Source organism: Lolium rigidum, chromosome 4 (genome assembly GCF_022539505.1).
Source record: "Lolium rigidum isolate FL_2022 chromosome 4, APGP_CSIRO_Lrig_0.1, whole genome shotgun sequence".
Classification (NCBI taxonomy): domain Eukaryota; kingdom Viridiplantae; phylum Streptophyta; class Magnoliopsida; order Poales; family Poaceae; genus Lolium; species Lolium rigidum.
In genome coordinates this window covers 174,028,683-174,049,405 of record NC_061511.1, presented here as the reverse complement: position 1 = coordinate 174,049,405, position 20,723 = coordinate 174,028,683, and the positions used below count along the sequence as shown (strand labels likewise).

Genomic DNA, 20,723 nt, shown 5'->3' with positions numbered 1-20,723 from the left:
TGTAGACAGTGTTCGGCCTCCAAGAGCAGAGGTTTGTAGAACTGCAACAAGTTTCCCTTAAGTGAATCACCCAAGGTTTATCGAACTCAGGGAGGAAGAGGTCAAAGATATCCCTCTCAAGCAACCCTCAATTAAGATACAAGAAGTCTCTTGTGTCCCCAACACACCTAATACACTTGTCAGATGTATAGGTGCACTAGTTCGGCGAAGAGATAGTGAGATGCAAATGATATGGATGAATATGAGTGGTAATAGCAATCTGAAATAAAGATGGCAGCGAGTAAACATGCAACGAACAGTAAATAAACGGAGTTTCGAGTGCTTGGAAACAAGGCATAGGGATCATACTTTCACTAGTGGACACTCTCAACATTGATCACATAATAAAACCACTCTACACTCTCTTGTTGGATGACAAACACCATTAATTGTGTAGGGCTACAAGAGCACCTCAATGCCGGAGTTAACAAACTCCACAACATTCGATGTTCATATTTAAATAACCTTAGAGTGCATGATAGACCAACACAATTATACCGAGTACTAACATAGCATGCACACTGTCAACATCAGCTATGAAAGGGGAATAGATCACATCAATACTATCATAGTAATAGTTAACTTCATAATCTACAAGAGATCACAATCATAACCTATACCAAGTACTTCATGATGCACACACTGTCAACATTACATCATGGAGGAGGAATAGACTACTTTAATAACATCACTAGAGTAGCACATAGATTAATAGTGATACAAAGCTCATCATATGGATCTCAATTATGCAAGGCAATTCATGAGATCATTGTATTGGGGTACATGAGAGAGAGATTAACCACATAGATACCGGTACAACCCTTAGTCTCGATGGAGAACTACTCCCTCCTCATCATAGGAGACATCAGCAGCGATGGAGATGGCGGTGGTGTCGATGGAGATGCCTTCTGGGGGCACTTCCCCGTCCGGACGGCGTGCCGGAACAGAGACTTCTGTCCCCCGAATTGGAGTTTCGCGATGGCGGCGGCTCTGGAAGGTTTTCTGGTGTTTCGTCAATCCGTATCGAAGATTTAGGTCAGGACGGCTTAAATAGGCGAAGAGGCGGAGTCGGAGGGGCCACGGGGTCCCACACACTAGGGGGGCGCCCCCCCTGGGCCGCGCCGCCACCACATGTGGGGCCCCCAGGGCTCCCCTCTGGCCCTCTCGGCTCTGTGGAAGCTTCGGGAAAAATAAGGTTACGGGCGTTGATTTCGTCCGATTCCGAGAATATTTCCTTTGTAGGATTTACGAAACCAAAAACAGCAGAACAACGACAGCGGCTCTTCGGCATCTCGTCAATAGGTTAGTGCCGGCAAATGCATAATAATGACATATAATGTGTATAAAACATGTGAGTATCATCATAAAAGTAGCATGGAACATAAGAAATTATAGATACGTTTGAGACGTATCAAGCATCCCCAAGCTTAGTTCCTACTCGCCCTCGAGTAGGTAAACGATAATAAAGATAATTTCTGAAGTGACATGCTATCATAATCTTGATCAATACTATTGTAAAGCACATGAGATGAATGCAGCGATTCGAAGCAATGGTAAAGACAATGAGTAAACAATTGAACCATATAGCAAAGACTTTTCATGAATAGTACTTTCAAGACAAGCATCAATAAGACTTGCATAAGAGTTACTCATAAAGCAATAAATTCGAAGTAGAAGGCATTGAAACAACACAAAAGATGATTAAGTTTCAACAATTGCTTTCAACTTGTAACATGTATATCTCATGGATAATTGTCAACATAAAGCAATATAACAAGTGCAATAGGTGAACATGTAAGAATCAATGCACACAGTTGACACAAGTGTTTGCTTCTAAGATAGAAAGAAGTAGGTAAACTAAATCAACAATAAAGTAGAAGATAGGCCCTTCGCAGAGGGAAGCATGGATTACTATTTTTGTGCTAGATCTTTTCATTTTGAAAACATAGAAACAATTTTGTCAACGGTAGTAATAAATCATATGTGTTATGTATAAGACATCCTATAAGTTGCAAGCCTCATGCATAGAATACTAATAGTGCCCGCACCTTGTCCTAATTAGCTTGGATTAACACGGATTATCATTGCATAACATATGTTTCAACCAAGTGTCACAAAGGGGTACCTCTATGCCGCATCGTACGAGAGGTCTAAGGAGAAAGTTCGCATTGGATTTCTCGCTTTGATTATTCTCAGCTTAGACATCCATACTGGGACAACATAGACAACAGATAATGGACTCCTCTTTTAATGCTTAAGCATTCAACAACAGGTAATATTCTCATAAGAGATTGAGGATTTGTGTCCAAGCTGAAACTTCCACCATGATTCATGGCTTTAGTTAGCGGCCCAATGTTCTTCTCTAACAATATGCATACTCAAACCATTTGATCATAAAAATCGCCCTTACTTCAGACAAGACGAGCATGCATAGCAACTCACATGATATTCAACAAAAAGTTGATGGCGTCCCCAGAAACATGGTTACCGCTCAACAAGCAACTTATTAAGAAATAAGATACATAAGTACATATTCTTCACCACAATAGTTTTTAAGGCTATTTTTCCCATGAGCTATATATTGCAAAGGCAAAGAATAGAATTTTAAAGTTAGCACTCAAGTAATATACTTTGGAATGGCAGGGAAATACCATGTAGTAGGTAGGTATGGTGGACACAAATGGCATAGTTTTTGGCTCAAGGATTTGGATGCACGAGAAGAATTCCTCTCAATACAAGGCTTAGGCTAGCAAGGTTGTTTGAAGCAAACACAAGTATAAACCGGTACAGCAAAACTTACATAAGAACATATTGCAAGCATTATAAGACTCTACACTGTCTTCCTTGTTATTCAAACACTTCACCAGAATATATCTAGACTTTAGAGAGACCAATCATGCAAACCAAATTTCAACAAGCTCTATGTAGTTCTTCACTAATAGGTGCAAAGTACATGATGCAAGAGCTTAAACATGATCTATTTGAGCACAACAATTGCCAAGTATCAAATTATTCAAGACCATATACCAATTACCACATGAAGCATTTTCTGTTTCCAACCAAATAGCAATCAACGAAGCAGTTTTCAACTCCGCCATGAACATTAAAGATAGAACTAAGAACACCAGTGTTCATATGAAAAAGCGGAGCGTGTCTCTCTCCAACACAAGCATGAATTTATTCAGAGAATGAAAATAACAAAACGAAAATAAAAGCACACAGACGCTCCAAGTAAAGTACATAAGATGTGAGTCGAATAAAAATATAGTTTCACTAGAGATGACCCGATAAGTTGTCGATGAAGAAGGGGATGCCTTGGGCATCCCCAAGCTTAGACGCTTGGGTCTTCTTGAAATATGCAGGGATGAATCACGGGGGCATCCCCAAGCTTAGACTTTTCACTCTTCTTGATCATAGTATATCATTCTCCTCTCTTGACCCTTGAAAACTTCCTCCACACCAAACTCAAAACAAACTCATTAGAGGGTTAGTGCATAATCAAAAATTCACATGTTCAGAGGTAACACAATCATTCTTAACACTTCTGGACATTTCCCAAAGCTAATGGAAGTTAATGGAACAAATAAATCCATCAAACATAGCAAAACAGGCAATGCGAAATAAAAGGCAGAATCTGTCAAAACAGAACAGTTCGTAAAGACGAATTTTTCTGGGGCACTTAACTTGCTCAGATGAAAAAGCTCAAATTGAATGAAAGTTGCGTACATATCTGAGGATCACGCACGTAAATTGGCAGATTTTTCTGAGTTACCTACAGAGAATTCTACTCAAATTCGTGACAGTAAGAAATCTGTTTCTGCGCAGCAATCCAAATCTAGTATCAACTTTATTATCAAAGACTTTACTTGGCACAAAAATGCAATAAAATAAAGATAAGGAGAGGTTGCTACAGTAGTAAAAACTTCCAAGACACAACAAAACAGTAGCAAAATAAAAACATGGGTTATCTCCCAAGAAGTGCTTTCTTTATAGCCATTAAGATGGGCTCATCAATTTTAATGATGCACTCGCAAGAAATAAGAGCTGAAGCGAAAGAGAGCATCAAAAGGCAAATATGAAACAAATTTAAGCCTAACACACTTCCTATAAAAAGGAATCTTGTAAATAAACAAGTTATAGAAGCATGAAGCTACTATCATAGAAAGACAAAGAAAGTGCAACTTCAAAATTTTCAACATAAAGAGGGGAAACTTAATATTATTAAGATGCATGTAACCATATTTCCCTCTCTCATAATAACTTTCAGTATCATCATGAACAAACTCAACAATATAACTATCACATGAAACATTCTTATCATGAGCTATATGCATAAAATTATTACTCTCCACATAAGCATAGTCATTACTATTAATTGTAGTGGGAGCAAATTCAATAAGATAGCTATCATTATTATTCTCATCACCATAATCATCATATATAGGAGGTATATTGTAATCATAATTAATTTTCTCCTCAATAGTAGGTGGACTAAAAATATGATCGTCATCATTGTAATCATCATATATAGGTGGTAAAGTATCATCAAAGTAAATTTTCTCCTCCATGCTTGGGGGACTAAAAATATCATGCTCCTCAAAACCAGCTTCCCCAAGCTTAGAATTTTCCATAGCATTAGCAACAATGGTGTTCAAAGCATTCATACTAATAACATTGCCATTAGCATGCATATAAAGTTCCATAGATTTTTTAATTTTCTCTTCAAACACCTCATGTCCTAACTCAAGATAAATACTATAAAGATCTCTAATTTTGTTGTTGTTTTCCATTAAGCCTAACTAGTGAAAATAAAAACAAGAAACAAAAAGATATAATTGCAGGATCTAAAGGAAATACCTTCGAGCACTCACACACCGGCAACAGTGCTAGGAAATAGCTTAGTAGTCGGAGGATGTGAATACCTTTTACCTTACCTCCCCGGCAACGGCGCCAGAAAAATAGCTTGATGTCTACGCACGCTTCTATTCCTATAGACAGTGTTGGGCCTCCAAGAGCAGAGGTTTGTAGAACAGCAGCAAGTTTCCCTTATGTGAATCACCCAAGGTTTATCAAACTCACGGAGGAAGAGGTCAAAGATATCTCTCTCAAGCAACCCTGCAATTACGATACAAGAAGTCTCTTGTATCCCCAACACACCTAATACACTTGTCAGATGTATAGGTGCACTAGTTCGACGAAGAGATAGTGAGATGCAAATGATATGGATGAATATGAGTGGTAATAGCAATCTGAAATAAAGATGGCAACGAGTAAACATGCAACAGAACAGTAAATAAACGAAGTTTCAGTGCTTGGAAACAAGGCCTAGGGATCATACTTTCACTAGTGGACACTCTCAACATTGATCACATAATAAAACCACTCTACACTCTCTTGTTGGATGACAAACACCATTAATTGTGTAGGGCTACAAGAGCACCTCAATGCCGGAGTTAACAAGCTCCACAACATTCGATGTCCATATTTAAATAACCTTAGAGTGCATGATAGACCAACACAATTATACCGAGTACTAACATAGCATGCACACTGTCAGCATCAGCTATGAAAGGGGGAATAGATCACATCAGTACTATCATAGTAATAGTTAACTTCATAATCTACAAGAGATCACAATCATAACCTATACCAAGTACTTCGTGATGCACACACTGTCAACATTACATCATGGAGGAGGAATAGACTACTTTAATAACATCACTAGAGTAGCACATAGATTAATAGTGATACAAAGCTCATCATATGGATCTCAATTATGCAAGGCAATTCATGAGATCATTGTATTGGGGTACATGAGAGAGAGATTAACCACATAGCTACCGGTACAGCCCTTAGCCTCGATGGAGAACTACTCCCTCCTCATCATAGGAGACAGCAGCGGCGATGGAGATGGCGGTGGTGTCGATGGAGATGCCTTCCGGGGGCACTTTCCCGTCCCGGCGGCGTGCCGGAACAGAGACTTATGTCCCCTGAATTGGAGTTTCGCGATGGCGGCAGCTCTGGAAGGTTTTCTGGTGTTTCGTCAATCCGTATCGAAGATTTAGGTCAGGACGGCTTAAATAGGCGAAGAGGCGGAGTCGGAGGGGCCATGGGGGTCCCACACACTAGGGGGGCGCGCCCCCCTGGGCCGCGCCGCCACCACGTGTGGGGCCCCCAGGGCTCCCCTGCGGTCCCTCTGCGGCTCTCTCGGAAGCTTCGGGAAAAATAAGGTTATGGGCGTTGATTTCGTCCGATTCCGAGAATATTTCCTTTGTAGGATTTCAGAAACCAAAAACAACAGAAAACAGCAACTGGCTCTTCGGCATCTCGTCAGTAGGTTAGTGCCGGAAAATGCATAATAATGACATATAATGTGTATAAAACATGTGAGTATCATCATAAAAGTAGCATGAAACATAAGAAATTATAGATACGTTTGAGACGTATCACCACGCTAGATTTTTACGGAAATATCTTTGAAAGATTAAAATTCCGCTAAAAATTAAAATTTTAATGTGGTTTGTTAGTAATAAAGTGTTGCTCACTGTGAATAATTTGGAGAAGAAAAAATGGGTAGGATGTCAAAAATATTGTTTTTGTAACAACAATGAAAATGTTGATCATTTGTTTCTTCATTGTCCTTTTGCAAAAATTGTTTGGCGAATGATATATTTTACTTATAACATTCCACCTCCATCTAATGTGACTAATATGTTTGACAATTGGCTAAATGAAGTGAACAAAAATGATAAAGCTATTTGGACTTGCTAGAATGATATTATCTTTAATAAACAAAAGGGAACCAATTTTTTGCAGGTTATTCTTCGTGCGGCGCACTGGATATAACTATGGGCATACATGCTCCCGGAGGACCAGCGGAGTACTATGGTTACTGGATGCAACCGTCTGCTGGAAGTCACTCATGACTGCTATTTCCAGACTACTGGATGGCGGCACGTTTGGAGAATTTTAGGATGGATAGTTTTTATGTACTTTCCATCTACTTGTGTTTCTTCTTTGGATTCAACAAGTACCACTCTTTTTATGTAATAAGTACCTCACTGTGATGTTTATTTAATAAATATATGAGTGTGTACATCGATTGATGCAGAGACCGGAACGATGCTCTCATATCTAAAAAGAAAAAAGATCCTTGTTCTTCGATAATTTGGTGCACGTAGGTATGTGTTTCACAGCGAAAATTATTTCGATGAACTAGTGAGCTACACCGCATAGCGCAACCGACCACATGATGTTGTTCTTTCTACACAAGTCTGTATTGTCTAAATTCAACAAAACATCAGATTTATAATTTGTACATCTAAACAGGAATTAGAATTAGGTACAACCTTTGATTCTAAAAGAAATTTTCAAACACATCCAAACAACTGAATTTAAATTGGAAGCCAATTCATTTTCATCTTAGATTTGAAATTTTTATTTCAATTCAATTTCGTGGCTAATTCTATGCATCCAAACACAACGTAAGACAAAACCCATACTGGTTCACGTTTTTTCTTCTTCTTTTGACTACTATCTCCATTCGAATGAATATGGTGTATATTTTTGAAGAAAAATCAAACTGTGCACAGTTGCACAGTTTGATTAAATTATTTTGAAAAATCATTAACATCTATAATACAAAATTAGTATAGAAGATAAATCATGAAATATATTTTCATATAATTGTTGATATTTTAAAAATAATCAAACTATGCGTAGATAAACATTTCAGAGAAATATATGCCGTACGGAAGGAGTATCGAACATAGATACTCCATGCTTAGCTCAACACACTAGCTGGCTCAGCCCATGCCTGGTCTCCGACCGGCCGCCGACGAACGCAAGTACGCAAGTACGCGAACTTGGAAATGGAGAGTAGATAGTACCACGATCCTACATACGGCGACAGGACGACAGCGCCGGACAAACCAGGTGCCGTAGTGTACGTTTGAACAAAGCTCATCCGGCAGCTACCTCGGATAACCATGCCCGTGTGCCCACACCCACGTACTCCCCGACGTGTCGTCCTTCAGGTGCCTCGGCTGACGCGTGTCGATACATCAGGGACACTGGGAGGCGGTCCTTGCGTCCGCGTCGTCACACACGCGGCGCCCCCTGGCCGCCCGACCCACCTCCTCGCCGGCTATATAAAGGCGCCGCAAGCTGCTTCGTCACCAGCATCAAGCTATCACACACCCCGTACAAGCAGTCTCACACACTAGCGTCGGTTTTCCGTTGAGTTTGAAAGCGATGGCGTCCAAGCAGCAGGAGAGGTCGGAGCTGGACAGCAAGGCCCGCGAGGGGCAGACCGTCGTCCCCGGCGGCACCGGCGGGAAGTCCGTCGAGGCGCAGGAGAACCTCGCCGAAGGTACAGATATGTTATGCATACTGAACCTGCGATTTCTTAAGCGATCAATTTCTGATACTGATTACTACGCATTGGTGCAGGGCGCAGCCGTGGTGGGCAGACTCGGAAGGAGCAGCTCGGGGAAGAAGGGTACAGCGAGATGGGGCACAAAGGCGGGGAGACTCGCAAGGAGCAGCTCGGGGAGGAAGGTTACCGCGAAATGGGGCACAAAGGCGGGGAGGCTCGGAAGGAGCAGCTCGGGGAAGAAGGGTACCGCGAGATGGGCCACAAGGGCGGGGAGACTCGCAAGGAGCAGATAGGGGAGGAAGGGTACCGCGAGATGGGGCGCAAGGGCGGACTGAGCACCAAGGAGGAGTCCGGCGGCGAGCGCGCCGCCAGGGAGGGCATCGACATCGACGAGTCCAAGTTCAAGACCAAGTCCTAGATGACCAGTGCTCACCTAGCAGAGCAAGCAGCTCAGTGCTGATGTCTGAATGTAGCTGGCTGTTAGTTTACCTCCGTAGTGCGTCCCGTACCACTGAATAATGTAGGTCAGATCCTGACGATGTGCACGCATGTAGGCGATCATATGTAGTATGATCATGTGTGCTTCGTAGCTATATAGCCTGTAGTGGTTAGTCGAGTCAGTTAACCAGGTGTTCGTGTTAGTCGAAGTATGTTGTGGCTCATATGGCTTCCCAGCCAATGCCCAACAGTGTCCTATGTATCTTTGCGTCTTCAGTAATGGTAGTCGTTTGTTGCTAAAATCTAAACATTTAATATGGATGCTACCATGTGCTAATTGTTTGTTGCTAAAATCTAAACCTTTAATATGGATGCTACCATGTGCTAATTGTTGGGTGTTTGAGAGTTAAGATCTTGATGCTCATAACTTCCAATCTCCCTCATTTCATCGGAATTACCACTACAGAATTAATTAGGAAATATAAGCTTGATCTCTCTCTCTTACTACTGAACAAGAATTGTTAAAAATGAACCAAGAGAGTTCAAACAAATACCAGAAAACCAACATGCTGCAGAAACATGGCAAGGAGTCGCACGAGCTCTAGCTGCATATAGTAGTATGTTTAATGCTGGAATTTCTTCTCCCAAGTGTGCAGTTATCTAAGAACGATGATTAACGAGTCTATCCCTAGCTTGAACGCTGCATTAGAATCATGAATGAGAATGTGCTAATGAGAATTTTATGGGTTCATGATCGATCTTTTTAACCCAATCTCATCTTTTTAACCTAATCTGGACAGATCACATATGCCTGATGACTGAAGCACATAATTCCCTTTGGCTCCTCCTACATTATAGTCAGTACAAGGAATCCAGAACGCAGAGATCTATTTCCTAACATCGTTAGATTGTATTTTGTGTCAAAAAGGGGCGCCAGAAATGTATTTCCGTTTTTTTTCTTGCTGTTGGATGATCTTTTGATTTCTATAGAAATTGCACATTTTACTATAATATAATGTCTTATTGTTGCAACAGCAACAAAATGAAGTTACAAACCACTGTACACATTCTACTATGAGTGGCCTTGCTGCAACTACAACAAAATAAAGTGTCGTGATTCTCAAAACATCATAAAATGCAACACATGGTCGATATATTCCATCTTGGCTAATTGCACTTTAAAAAAAGTTCGTAAACAAATAAGAGCTGACTGCTCTAAACGGCTTCAAAGTAGAAATAAGCAATCTTCTGCCCCTAAAATAAATCTACTTCTTTTACCTGCCCGGAAACCCACTGTTTATCTTAGTTGCATATGCTCCTGCTATCTGATTTATTTTAGATGTCAAAAAATTCTGAACAAAAATTTCGCATGCATCTTGACATTCTATGTGAAAACCGATTTTTTTTTCATCCCATGTCTAAAAAGATGAAAAATGTCTCGCGAAGAGTTCTTTCTAGGACATATTTTTCGGAAGCAAATTTGGTGCACATGAGCACCAGTGCTCTCACTTTTTAAAATATTTAAAAACTGTATTTTTGTGTTCCAAAAAATCATCACATTTATTCCATGAATACATACACATGTTCTGATTATTCATGCAAAGTTTCGGTAAAAATTACATTGTATTTTGACCTACAGGAAAAAAACAAATTTGTGGCTACGTATAGAGGTATATATTTGTCAGAAGTTTGTCTTTTTTGTATAGGTAAAAATATAATATATGTTTCTCCAAAAATTTTAGCGTACCTTCAGAATGTTTGTATGTATGTGGGTATTTAATTTCATAATTTTTGAAATCCAAAAAATATGATTTTTAGAAATCAGGAGCACTGGTGCTCATGTGCCAAATACACTTTTCGATATTTTTCTCTTCTGTACATAACAAAAAATTCTTTTATGAACGACTTTACGAGCACATGGAATATGGAGATGTAAGTGCAACATGTTTTCAGAATATCTGACATTCCGCATGGTACGATCGGATGATATGGACGGACCCTGCCCGTACGGAATGTTGTTAAACTTTCTGGAGTGCCTCCTCGTGATCGTTAAACCTTCTAGAGTGCCTCCTCGTGATGCCCTTTCACCCAAATACGTGGAAAATCATTTTAATCACTTCAAAATATTCTATTTATGTTCAAACTCTAAATGATATGTTCATCGATACCTTCATAATTTTGGATCATGTGGAGACATGCATAAAAGGTGCGCTCTAGCTCCGTAAACTACCAAAATCCTACTACTACTTACGCGAAGTAAATAAGCTTCTTTTCCCCCAACTCAAGCAACTTGATGAGTGCAATCAACATATGTAGCATGTCACATATAAAGATGTTGGGGTGATAGTAAGGTGGAAACGAGATACCTCTTTGATTTTGATATTCTTGAAACAAATAAAGATGTTGGGGTGATAGGTGGAAACGGGATTTTTCGATAAAGGGAATATATTAATATCAAAAGATACCAATTACACCCAGCCTCTGCAACAACGCACCACCCTAATGGCACTACGGATGCACACAGCCAAAAAAGGAAAAGAAAACTAATAAACAAAAGTCCCGCAACAGTACCTCGGGCCTAACAACAGCAATACATCCACCGCCAAGACAACACCTGAAATACAGACTCTCAAAAAACGACGCCTTCAAGAAGGGAACAGTGCTCTAACACCGTCGTCGCCCGATCAAAGATCTTAGGTTTTCACCCTGAAGAAAGCCCCCGCTCTCAAAACAATGCCTCCAACAAGGTCATTGCCAGGCACAACCAGTTAAGGCCAGACCTTGGGTTTTCACCACGAAAGGTAGGACTCTGAACTTCACCTGTGTTGTCGCCCCCACTTTCATACCGCTGCTGTGAAGCCCGGAACACCAAGCCAGTTCCATCGCACCACCAAGATCCGACCACCATTGCTCTTCCACCAATCTTGAATTTCATGACCTTCTCCGCCAACACCATGGAAAGAAAACAAGCTCCATGATATTAACAGCCAGCAGAGCTTCGAAGCGCTCCCTCTGAAACCAAACGGTCAGATAAAAAACATGGGTGCGCTCGACCGAAAACACCCAATCCAGCAATCTTCAGGCATTGATCGCACAATGAATTTCGCCGGCATGACCTTCCGGAACACGACAATCTAGCAAGCTAAATGGGAAGAAGCTTCCGAGCGATCTTCACTTGGAGCGAGAGAAACCCTAGGACTGCCGCCTTTATTAGGCAGAACGGCAGGCCCCCTCGCCGCCGCCCGCCGGCAACCTGCTCCGCCGTGGACGCCGCACTCTACCAGCGGCCATGAGGCAGCAAAGAGAACGGCGACGACCAAGCAGGGTCGACCCCGACCAGACCGGCCCAACCATGCAGCGAAGAAGACCGGATAGGCAGCACGGGAATCACCCAGATCAAGATCTGGAATTTCCCCAACTCCACCCAATCTGGCCCAGATCTTCACCGCCGGTCAAGGCACCGCCGGAGGAGAGTCTCCGCCACCACCCCGACCAGGGGCGCCGCCACGGTCGGCCGCCGCGGATGAGCCGCCACCACCGCCGTAGCAGCCATGGCGCAGATCTCCGGCGTCCACCACCCCAGTCCACCTTCGGGGGCTGGGCCCGCCGCCACCGCGGCAAGGGCCGGCGGCAGCGGCGGCTAGAGGAGCAGGCGGAGGGGGGCTGTAGGCGGCGGCGCGGTATCGCCCCGGTGTCGCCCTAGGTGGAAACGAGATAGTGATAAGCATGTCACATGCTGCGCTATAAGGTGGAAAAGAGATAGTGATAAGCATGTCACTTGTTGCGCTCTGATGGGAATATTGAACATAAGCTATATGTATGAAGATTGTTGGCTGGAGTTGAAACCTATTGATCAAATTAGACATCTATTGTAAAACCAGTTTCTCAAGTATCGTAATGGTATTAAATTATATTTATAGTATTTTTTAATAGATAGCATGATTTAACGTAGGATTTGTAACGTTGCTTCTATGAACCAGACTATCCATGGGCATCTGTCGGGCTCAGGCCGAGGAACGCCCAGTGATAAGGGGTGGCCCGATCTTCTCGATCACCAATGGTAGATGGTGGATGTTAACTCGCCAGATGATCTCAAACTTTTCGTCGATTTGCAGTTGCCCAATTCCAACAAAAGATTACGCTTGACTTTCAGCAACAAGAACCAACTGAAGCAAGTGCACAGCAGCGAGATTCAGAAGGAAAAGGACGAAGTGGACCGGCTGAAGAAGAAAATCGAAGGAGTGAAACGCCAGCATGAGAGAGATATTTCCGGGATCACCCAATGTTTCAAAGACGAGCTCGCCAAAGCCAAGGAGAACTATGAGATCCAGAAGACTCAAGCGGTCAATGAGACCATCAAGAATTTAAAAACCGAGATCCAAAGGTTGAAGGAGTTGACCAGCACAGAGAGGCGTCTTAATGAACTTCAGACGAAGCAAGTTGCTCTGAAAGCCAAGATGACTGACTGGAAAGATGTTGAAGATGGGCCATATGGACTACTCGCAATGCTTTCATCTTCAAAAGTACTCCACCAAATCTATACAGATGTCGAAGAAAGTTCAAGGAGGAAGTTTCGCTTCTATATATAAGACTCCTAGAAAGTCTTATGCTGGCCTCAAGCCTTGGGTTGAGAGATTTCAATAATCCCAGCTGTTCTTTTTTCTTCTTTCTTTGGGCTTAGGGCCTTCTAGTTAGCCAGCTATTGCTTAACTCTAGCAATAAGCTTTTTGTACATACACCTTATTTGAAAATATATAAATATACACAGTGGGGAAACCCACTGATTTGCCTAAAAAAAAAAGATGTTGCTGAGCGGATGAACCGCGAGATGGAAGGTGAGTTGAAATTCATCACCGACATAGTTTGCCTCTTCTAACTTTTATTCTTTGTACCGGGTTTGAGCTTACCCGGATTTTCTTGTTATGTTGTTTCAGTGGCCTTCCCCGAAATCCCAGGACATGGCAATAAATGATGTTAATGAAGCCCGGAAAGACCTTACCGGTTCTCCAGAGCCATATTGGAGCATCATGGAAATATGGAATATCATATGGTTTCGATGTCTGTCCGGGTTTCCCATATGAAGGTACTTGATATTGATTTGCCATTGGCGGTTATTCAGGCCTTCAAAGAATAAAAGTTAGGAAGTTTAATGGACCGTATGACACAAGATTACTCCAAAACGAAAGTCGAGCAAGGAAGGCAACGACGGGAGTATACAGTACATGCAAAATGCGGCATGGACGTGAGTACACAGTATACTCACAGTACGTGCACAATGCCTTGACCAGGGGCGGCACCAGGGGTATTCATGTGTATGCAGCTGAATACTCAAGATTTTGACAAAATCTTAAAATTTTCTCATAAATTAGGATTTTTTTTGGCAAATACATGAGAATTTTGACAAAATAAATACACAGATTAAAAATGAATACCCAACACTTCATCTCTGACGCCACCACTGGCCTTGACTTGTTGGACCATATATGTGATCGATCGGTCGAATGAAGCAAGCAAAGGAATGGAGTCCGTGAATCTATTCGTGCCTAGCTAGTATGGTGCTCCGACAACTAATTATCCGGATTAAATCCTAACTTGCACGTTCCTAGCTAGTATTTGCACACCTGGCTTGGCTGATCCTAGTTTTTTTTAAAAAAAAATCGGCTCATCCTATATTTACTTAAACAAGCACACAGGAAATTTTTAATCCGAGAAATTAAAAAATATCATGGTTTCGAAAAATTGCTTGCGGATTCAAAAATGTTCACCAATTAATGACATTTCTTTACAAAATAATGATTTCAAAAAATTGTACAAAGTTTAAAAAATGTTCATAGTTACTAGAAAAAATCGTTGTTTCCAAAAACTATATGCATACACGTGTCCAAGAAAAATAGAGAAGTAACTCTTTTCCAAAACAAGAACGATAAAATAAAGCTGAAATTAAAAGAGAAAGGAAACAAACAAAAAAAGGAAAAATGAAACAGGATAAGAAAAAGGGAACGAAAACGTAGAACCATAAGGGGAAGGTACTAACGTGCGATTGATGCGAGCGGTCGCAAATCCAACTCGTTGTAAGCGATATGTAGTGTTTGCGGTTTCGACAACCTAGATTCCGATAAACGAAAGGAAGCAACCAAATTCAGAGGTATTCGGTTGCAACTACACTTGCAACTGGGCAAGTCAATTGTCACACCCCTTGCAACTGGGACAAATAAAAATTTAGGGTTATCATGGTTTCGAAGCATTTCTCTCTGAGTTGCAATTCCAGTTGCAACTGGGCAAAAAAATGTTAGTTGCGACCCCACTTGCAATTTGTACAAAACTAGAAATTTGGGGTTTGCACGAGTTTCAGAGCATCTCTCTCAATTGCAACTCCACTTGCAACTGGACAACAAATGTCAGTTGCGACCCCACGCTAGTAGAAAAAGGGCCTTTAGTCCCGGTTCACAACGGGCTTTAGTCCCGGTTGTGCAACCGGGACTAAAGGGTCGCGACTAAAGTCCCCCTTTAGTCGCGGTTGCTTACGAACCGCGACTAAAGGTCCGTCCACGTGGGCGGCTAGCGTGCGCCTGGGCGAAGGACCTTTAGTCCCGGTTTGTGTCCCCAACCGGGACTAAAGGCTATTTCGTTGTTTTTTTTAATTCATTTGGGTTTCTAAATTTTTTTCACTCTCTATTTTTTTCTATTTTTTAGAATTTATATTATTTCAATTATTTGCATAGTTTAGTCTCTATCTCTAACTACACTTATCTCTAGTCAAATTACTTACTCGTGGTCAAACTTCCCGCTCGGTCACTCATCCTCCCACTACTCCACCTCTAGCACGCTTAACTTCCGAGTTCCATTTCGTCCCGCATCCAAGTGCTACGCGCACATGTATGTGATACTAGTATCATATCAATCCTATTAACATGTTGATCGATGTCACATTTTTTTATTGTTTGAATTTCAAATAATTTTTTTCATAAACAAAAATAATGATGTAATAATAATCGTGAATAAATAAATAAACATTAACTTTTTAATTATTATTATTTTTAATTTTTAATTTTTTTTATTTTTTAAATATTATTTTGCCAAACATAAAACCTAAAAATTTGAAAATCTAAAAATTGGGTAAAAGTAATAGTAATCTTTATGCTGGATGCAATTATTAATTTTATTTTTTTGAAAAATTTAAAAGATATAAAATCCATAATTTATAGAAAAAACTAAAATCCATAATTTATTTTCATTCGAATGTAACTTTTTCCCAGGATTTTTTTGATATATTATACGTTTTTATCCGACGTCGTATGCAAAAGTTATTGCGGTTTTACCATTTTTTAAACTTTTTTTGCAAAAAAAGTGAAAATTCGAATTTCTTAATTTCTCCGAATAGTAGGTTGCATAACATACAAGAATCTGAAAACAATTTTTTTGTTTGAATTTTCTATCATTTTATTTTGTATTTTACAAACCAAAAAAAGGCGATCCACGGGGAGGGGGTGCGTGGGAGTAAAAAAACTCGGAAAAACCTTTAGTCCCGGTTGGGGACACCAACCGGGACTAAAGGGGTACCCTTTAGTCCCGGTTGGTGTCCCCAACCGGGACTAAAGGTTTTTCCGCCGGCCGCATCCCTCTATAGCCCTTTAGTCCCGGTTGGTGTTACCAACCGCAACTAAAGGGGTACCCTTTCGTCTCGGATGGAGCATTAGTCGCGGGTCGCCTCCCGAACCGCGACTAAAGCTCCCTTTAGTCGCGGTTCGAATATTTTCGGGACTAATGGGGGTGGACGGAAGCCTCTTTTTCTACTAGTGCCACTTGCAACTAAGACAAAGAGAAATTCGAAGTTAGCATAGATTTCGGAACGTTTCTCTCTCAGTTACAACCTCACTATCAACTTGAACAAAGAGAAAATCAGGGTTAGCATGGATTCTAGAGCATTTTCTCTCTTTGTTCAACCACACTTGCAACTGGGACAAAAAGATTCGGGGTTAGCAAGGATTCTGGAGCATTTCTCTCTCAGTTGAAACTAAGGTCAGTTACGACCCTACTTGCAACTAGGACAAAGACAAAATTAGGATTTCTCACGGATTTAGAAGCATGTCTCTCAGTTTGCAACTCCACTTGCAACTAGGCAAACAAAGGTTAGTTGCGACCCCACTTGCAATTGGGACAAAGACAAAAAAAGGGTTTAACACGAACTCCGGATCAATTATCTCTTAGTGTTGCAGCCCCACTAGCAATTTTGCAAGGAAATGTGAATTAGGGTTTAGCGTGATTCCAAAGATTTTTTCTCTCAGTTGCAACCCCACTTGCACGTAGGCAATGAAGGTCAGTTGGGACGCCACTTGCAACTAAGACTAAGACAAATTTGGTTTTATCGCGGGATTCCGGAGCATTTATCTCTTAGTTGCAACCCCACTTGTAACTAGTAAAATAAAGGTCAGTTGTGACCCCACTAGCAACTGGAGACAAAACACAAATTAAGGTTTAGCTCGGATTCCATAGAATTTCTCTCTTAATTGTGATCCCACTTGCAACTAGGACAAAAAATGAATTAGGGTTTAGCGCGGAATCTGAAGAATTTCTTTTAGCCTTTGTCCCAGTTGCAAGTGGGGTCGTAACTAACCTTTGTTTGCCCCAATTGCAACTGTTTCAAGAGAAACATTTGTAGTTTTGCATGAATTTGGGACATTTCTCTATTAGTTGCAACCCCACTTGTAACTGTGAAATAAAGGCTCAAATGCGATCCCACTTGCAACTAGGACAAATAAAAAGCTTAGTGATACGTTGCAAACGTATCTATAATTGTTGATGCTCCCTGCTTGTTTTACATCAATTGCTATATGTTTTATTTACACTTCGTGACACTTTTATACATTTTCCGGCACTAAACAATTGACAAGATGCCACAGTGCCAGTTCCCTGTTTTATGTTGTTTTGTATTTCAGAAAAGTTGTACAGGAAATATTCTCGGAATTGGACGAAACAAAAAGTCGAAGATCTTATTTTACCGTAACAAAGACGAAATTCGGAGAAGAGACGAAGGAGGGCCAGGAGGCGGCCATACCATGCCTAGGCGTGGCCCAGGCCTTGGCCGCGCCTAGGGGTGGTGTGGGCCCTTGGCCTCCACCGACCTCTATCTTCCGCCTATAAGAAGCCTCCCAACGCGTGAACCCTAAATCAATAAGCCTCCGCCCACGAAAAGTTCCGTAACTCCGCCGCCGCCGAAGACAAGATCCAGGGGACAAAGTCTCTGTTCCGGCATCCTGCCAGGATGGGGAATTGCCCCCGGAGCTATCTCCATCGACTCCACCGCCATCTTCATCGCCATTGCTGACTGCCATGATGAGGAGTGAGTAGTTCTCCCCCAAGGCTGAGGGCTTTACCGGTAGCTAGGGATGGCACCCGCAGGGTATGGGTACGGGTAGAGCCATCCCATACCCGTACCCGTCGCATTAAATCTTACCCATCACCCGTACCCATACCCGTCAATGGGTACAAGTTTTTCCCATCCCCATCACCCGACATGGTAAATGGGTACCCGCGGGTAAAAAATACCCACACTTACAACACATCAAATTCATCAAAAGAATATGTGATGGGGTGAGCAATCCTAAATAGGGGTATTATCCTCACTAACCTACCATAAATTGTTAGACCGAAAAGCGTGAGGTTCAGCCTAGCAACGTGAAGACGTGATTAGGGGGAAATTAAGTAGTTTAGAATATTACGATGACCCACTAGTTAAATTTAGATGGGTAAATGGGTATGTGGGTATGGGTTCTACCATCCCATACCCGTACCCGCTCTACCCAATGGGTATGATATTTTCCCATTTATAAACTCATGGGTAATCTTTTATCCCATACCCGTACTCTTATTGGGTTTTTACCCGGCGGGTACGTGGGTCATGGGTACCCATTGCCATCCCTACCGGTAGCTATGTGGTCTATCAATCTCTCCATGTATGATCTTTATGTGATCATGAGCTTTGTAATCTAGTTGAATAAGTAGATGTTATGCTTCAACTATTGTGCTTCTCAAGTGGGTTTATTATGTGATCTCCGAGGACACCTTGTCCAACGGTGTGAAGGTGACAGTGTGTACACCGTGTTTATTTCTTAAGCTTAATTTACAGAAATACTTATGAATTGTGGTGTCTAGTTAGTACCATATTTGTATGCTAAAAGTGACAGCGTGAGGTGTCCATAGATTGGGAATGCAAACTTTAAGGAATGCTTATGCAGACCTACGCAGTGAATTTCTGTTTGTTATTAAACCGGCGAGTGGTTAAGAGTAGCATAGTGAAGTGATAATATCTATGTATTCAATTATGTATCATATTTGAGAGTGTCCACTAGTGAAAGTATGATCCCTAGGCCTTGTTTTCAAGCAATGAAACACCATTACAACCAATTCTGCTACATGTTTGTTTGCTGCCACTTTTATTTCAGATTACAATTACTACTTACAATCTTCCATATTGCATGTACTTCACTATCTCTTCGCCGAACTAGTGCACCTATACACCTGACAAGTGTATTGGGTGTGTTGGGGACACAAGAGACTTCTTGTATCGTAATTGCAGGGTTGCTTGAGAGGGATATCTTTGACCTCTACCTCCCCGAGTTCGATAAACCTTGGGTGATCCACTTAAGGGAAACTTGTTGCTGTTCTACAAACCTCTGCACTTGGAGGCCCAACACTGTCTACAAGAATAGAAGTGTGCGTAGACATCGAACTCTTTGCTGGCGTCGTTGCCGGAGAGGTAAGGTAAAAGGTACTCACATCCTCTAGCTACTAATATATCTTCTAGTACTGTTGCTGGTGTGTGAGTGCTCGAAGTTATTTCCTTTAGATTCCGCAATTACATCTTTTTGTTTCTTGTTTTTATTTTCACTAGTTAGGCTTAATGGGAAACAAGAAATAGAGAGCTTTATAGTATTTATATTGAGTTAGGACATGAGGTGTTTGAAGAGAAAATTTAAAAACCTATGGAACTTTACTTGCATGCTGGTAGCAATGCTATTAGTACGAATTCTTTGAACACCATTATTGCTAATTCTATGGAGAAGTCTAATCTTGGAAAAGGTAGTTTTTATGAAAATGAACTTTTTAGTTCCTCAGCTTTTGAGGAGGAAATTTGCTATGATGATACTATGCCTCCAATATATGATGATTACAATGATGGTTATGTTATTTTTAGTCCACCTACTATTGAGGAGAAAGTTAATTATGATTACAATATGCCTCCTATATTTGATGATTATGGTGATGAGAATAATAATGATAGCTATTTTGTTGAATTTGCTCCTGATACGTCTCCGACGTATCGATAATTTCTTATGTTCCATGCCACATTATTGATGATATCTACATGTTTTATGCACACTTTATGTCATATTCGTGCATTTTCTGGAACTAACCTATTAACAAGATGCCGAAGAGCCGATTGCTCGTTTTCTGCTGTTTTGGTTTCAGTAAATCCTAGTAACGAAATATTCTCGGAATTGGACGAAATCAACGCCCGGGGTCCTATTTTGCCACGAAGCTTCCAGAAGACCGAAGGAGAGTCGAAGTGGGGCCACGAGGTGGCGACACGCCAGGGCGGCGCGGCCCAGGCCCTGGCCGCGCCGACCTATGGTGTGGGCCCCTCGTGCCGCCTCTTGACCTGCCCTTCCGCCTACAAATAGCCCCCGTCGCGAAACCCCCAGTACCGTGTAATGTCCCAGGTTTAGAGACGATCGAGGGGTAGATTTTAGAAAGGGATGTGCATTGCATAGTAAATTCTGGGGAAATTTCGCGCTTTTAAACAAAAACTCGCATCGAAGGGGACAAGTTTCTCTCTCGACACCTTACGGGGTTAGGGTTTCGAGAGTGC

The 20,723-nt window shown here is 41.5% G+C and overlaps 2 protein-coding genes across 4 annotated transcripts in view; both read left to right on the top strand.

Moving 5' to 3' along the window:
- Nucleotides 1-8,292: 8,292 nt before the first annotated feature.
- Nucleotides 8,293-8,834, top strand: LOC124646790 (late embryogenesis abundant protein B19.4-like). Of its 3 annotated transcripts, XM_047186850.1 has the most exons (3): nucleotides 8,293-8,410; nucleotides 8,491-8,598; nucleotides 8,719-8,834. In XM_047186850.1, exons 1-3 carry the CDS (start codon nucleotides 8,293-8,295, stop codon nucleotides 8,832-8,834), a joined length of 342 nt encoding a protein of 113 aa, XP_047042806.1. The 3 variants fall into 3 exon arrangements, with proteins under 3 accessions (XP_047042806.1, XP_047042805.1, XP_047042807.1); XM_047186849.1 differs by having other exon boundaries at nucleotides 8,491-8,834; XM_047186851.1 differs by lacking the exon at nucleotides 8,491-8,598 and having other exon boundaries at nucleotides 8,293-8,418; nucleotides 8,679-8,834.
- A 4,084-nt stretch (nucleotides 8,835-12,918) lies between these two features.
- LOC124647815 (xylan O-acetyltransferase 5-like) overlaps nucleotides 12,919-20,723 on the top strand; it is a 25,055-nt gene continuing 17,250 nt past the window's right edge. Inside the window, exons 1-2 of the mRNA XM_047187684.1 lie at nucleotides 12,919-13,377; nucleotides 13,623-13,689. Of these exons, the coding sequence (XP_047043640.1) occupies nucleotides 12,919-13,377; nucleotides 13,623-13,689 (526 nt within the window). The remainder of the gene's footprint in view (nucleotides 13,378-13,622; nucleotides 13,690-20,723) is intronic.

Excerpts from the sequence above, each read along its gene's own strand:
- LOC124646790 (XM_047186849.1), top strand. The coding sequence starts at position 8,293 with ATGGCGTCCAAGCAGCAGGAGAGGTCGGAGCTGGACAGCAAGGCCCGC. Across the intron at positions 8,411-8,490 it reads GCAGGAGAACCTCGCCGAAG|GGCGCAGCCGTGGTGGGCAG; the intron begins GTACAGATATGT and ends GCATTGGTGCAG.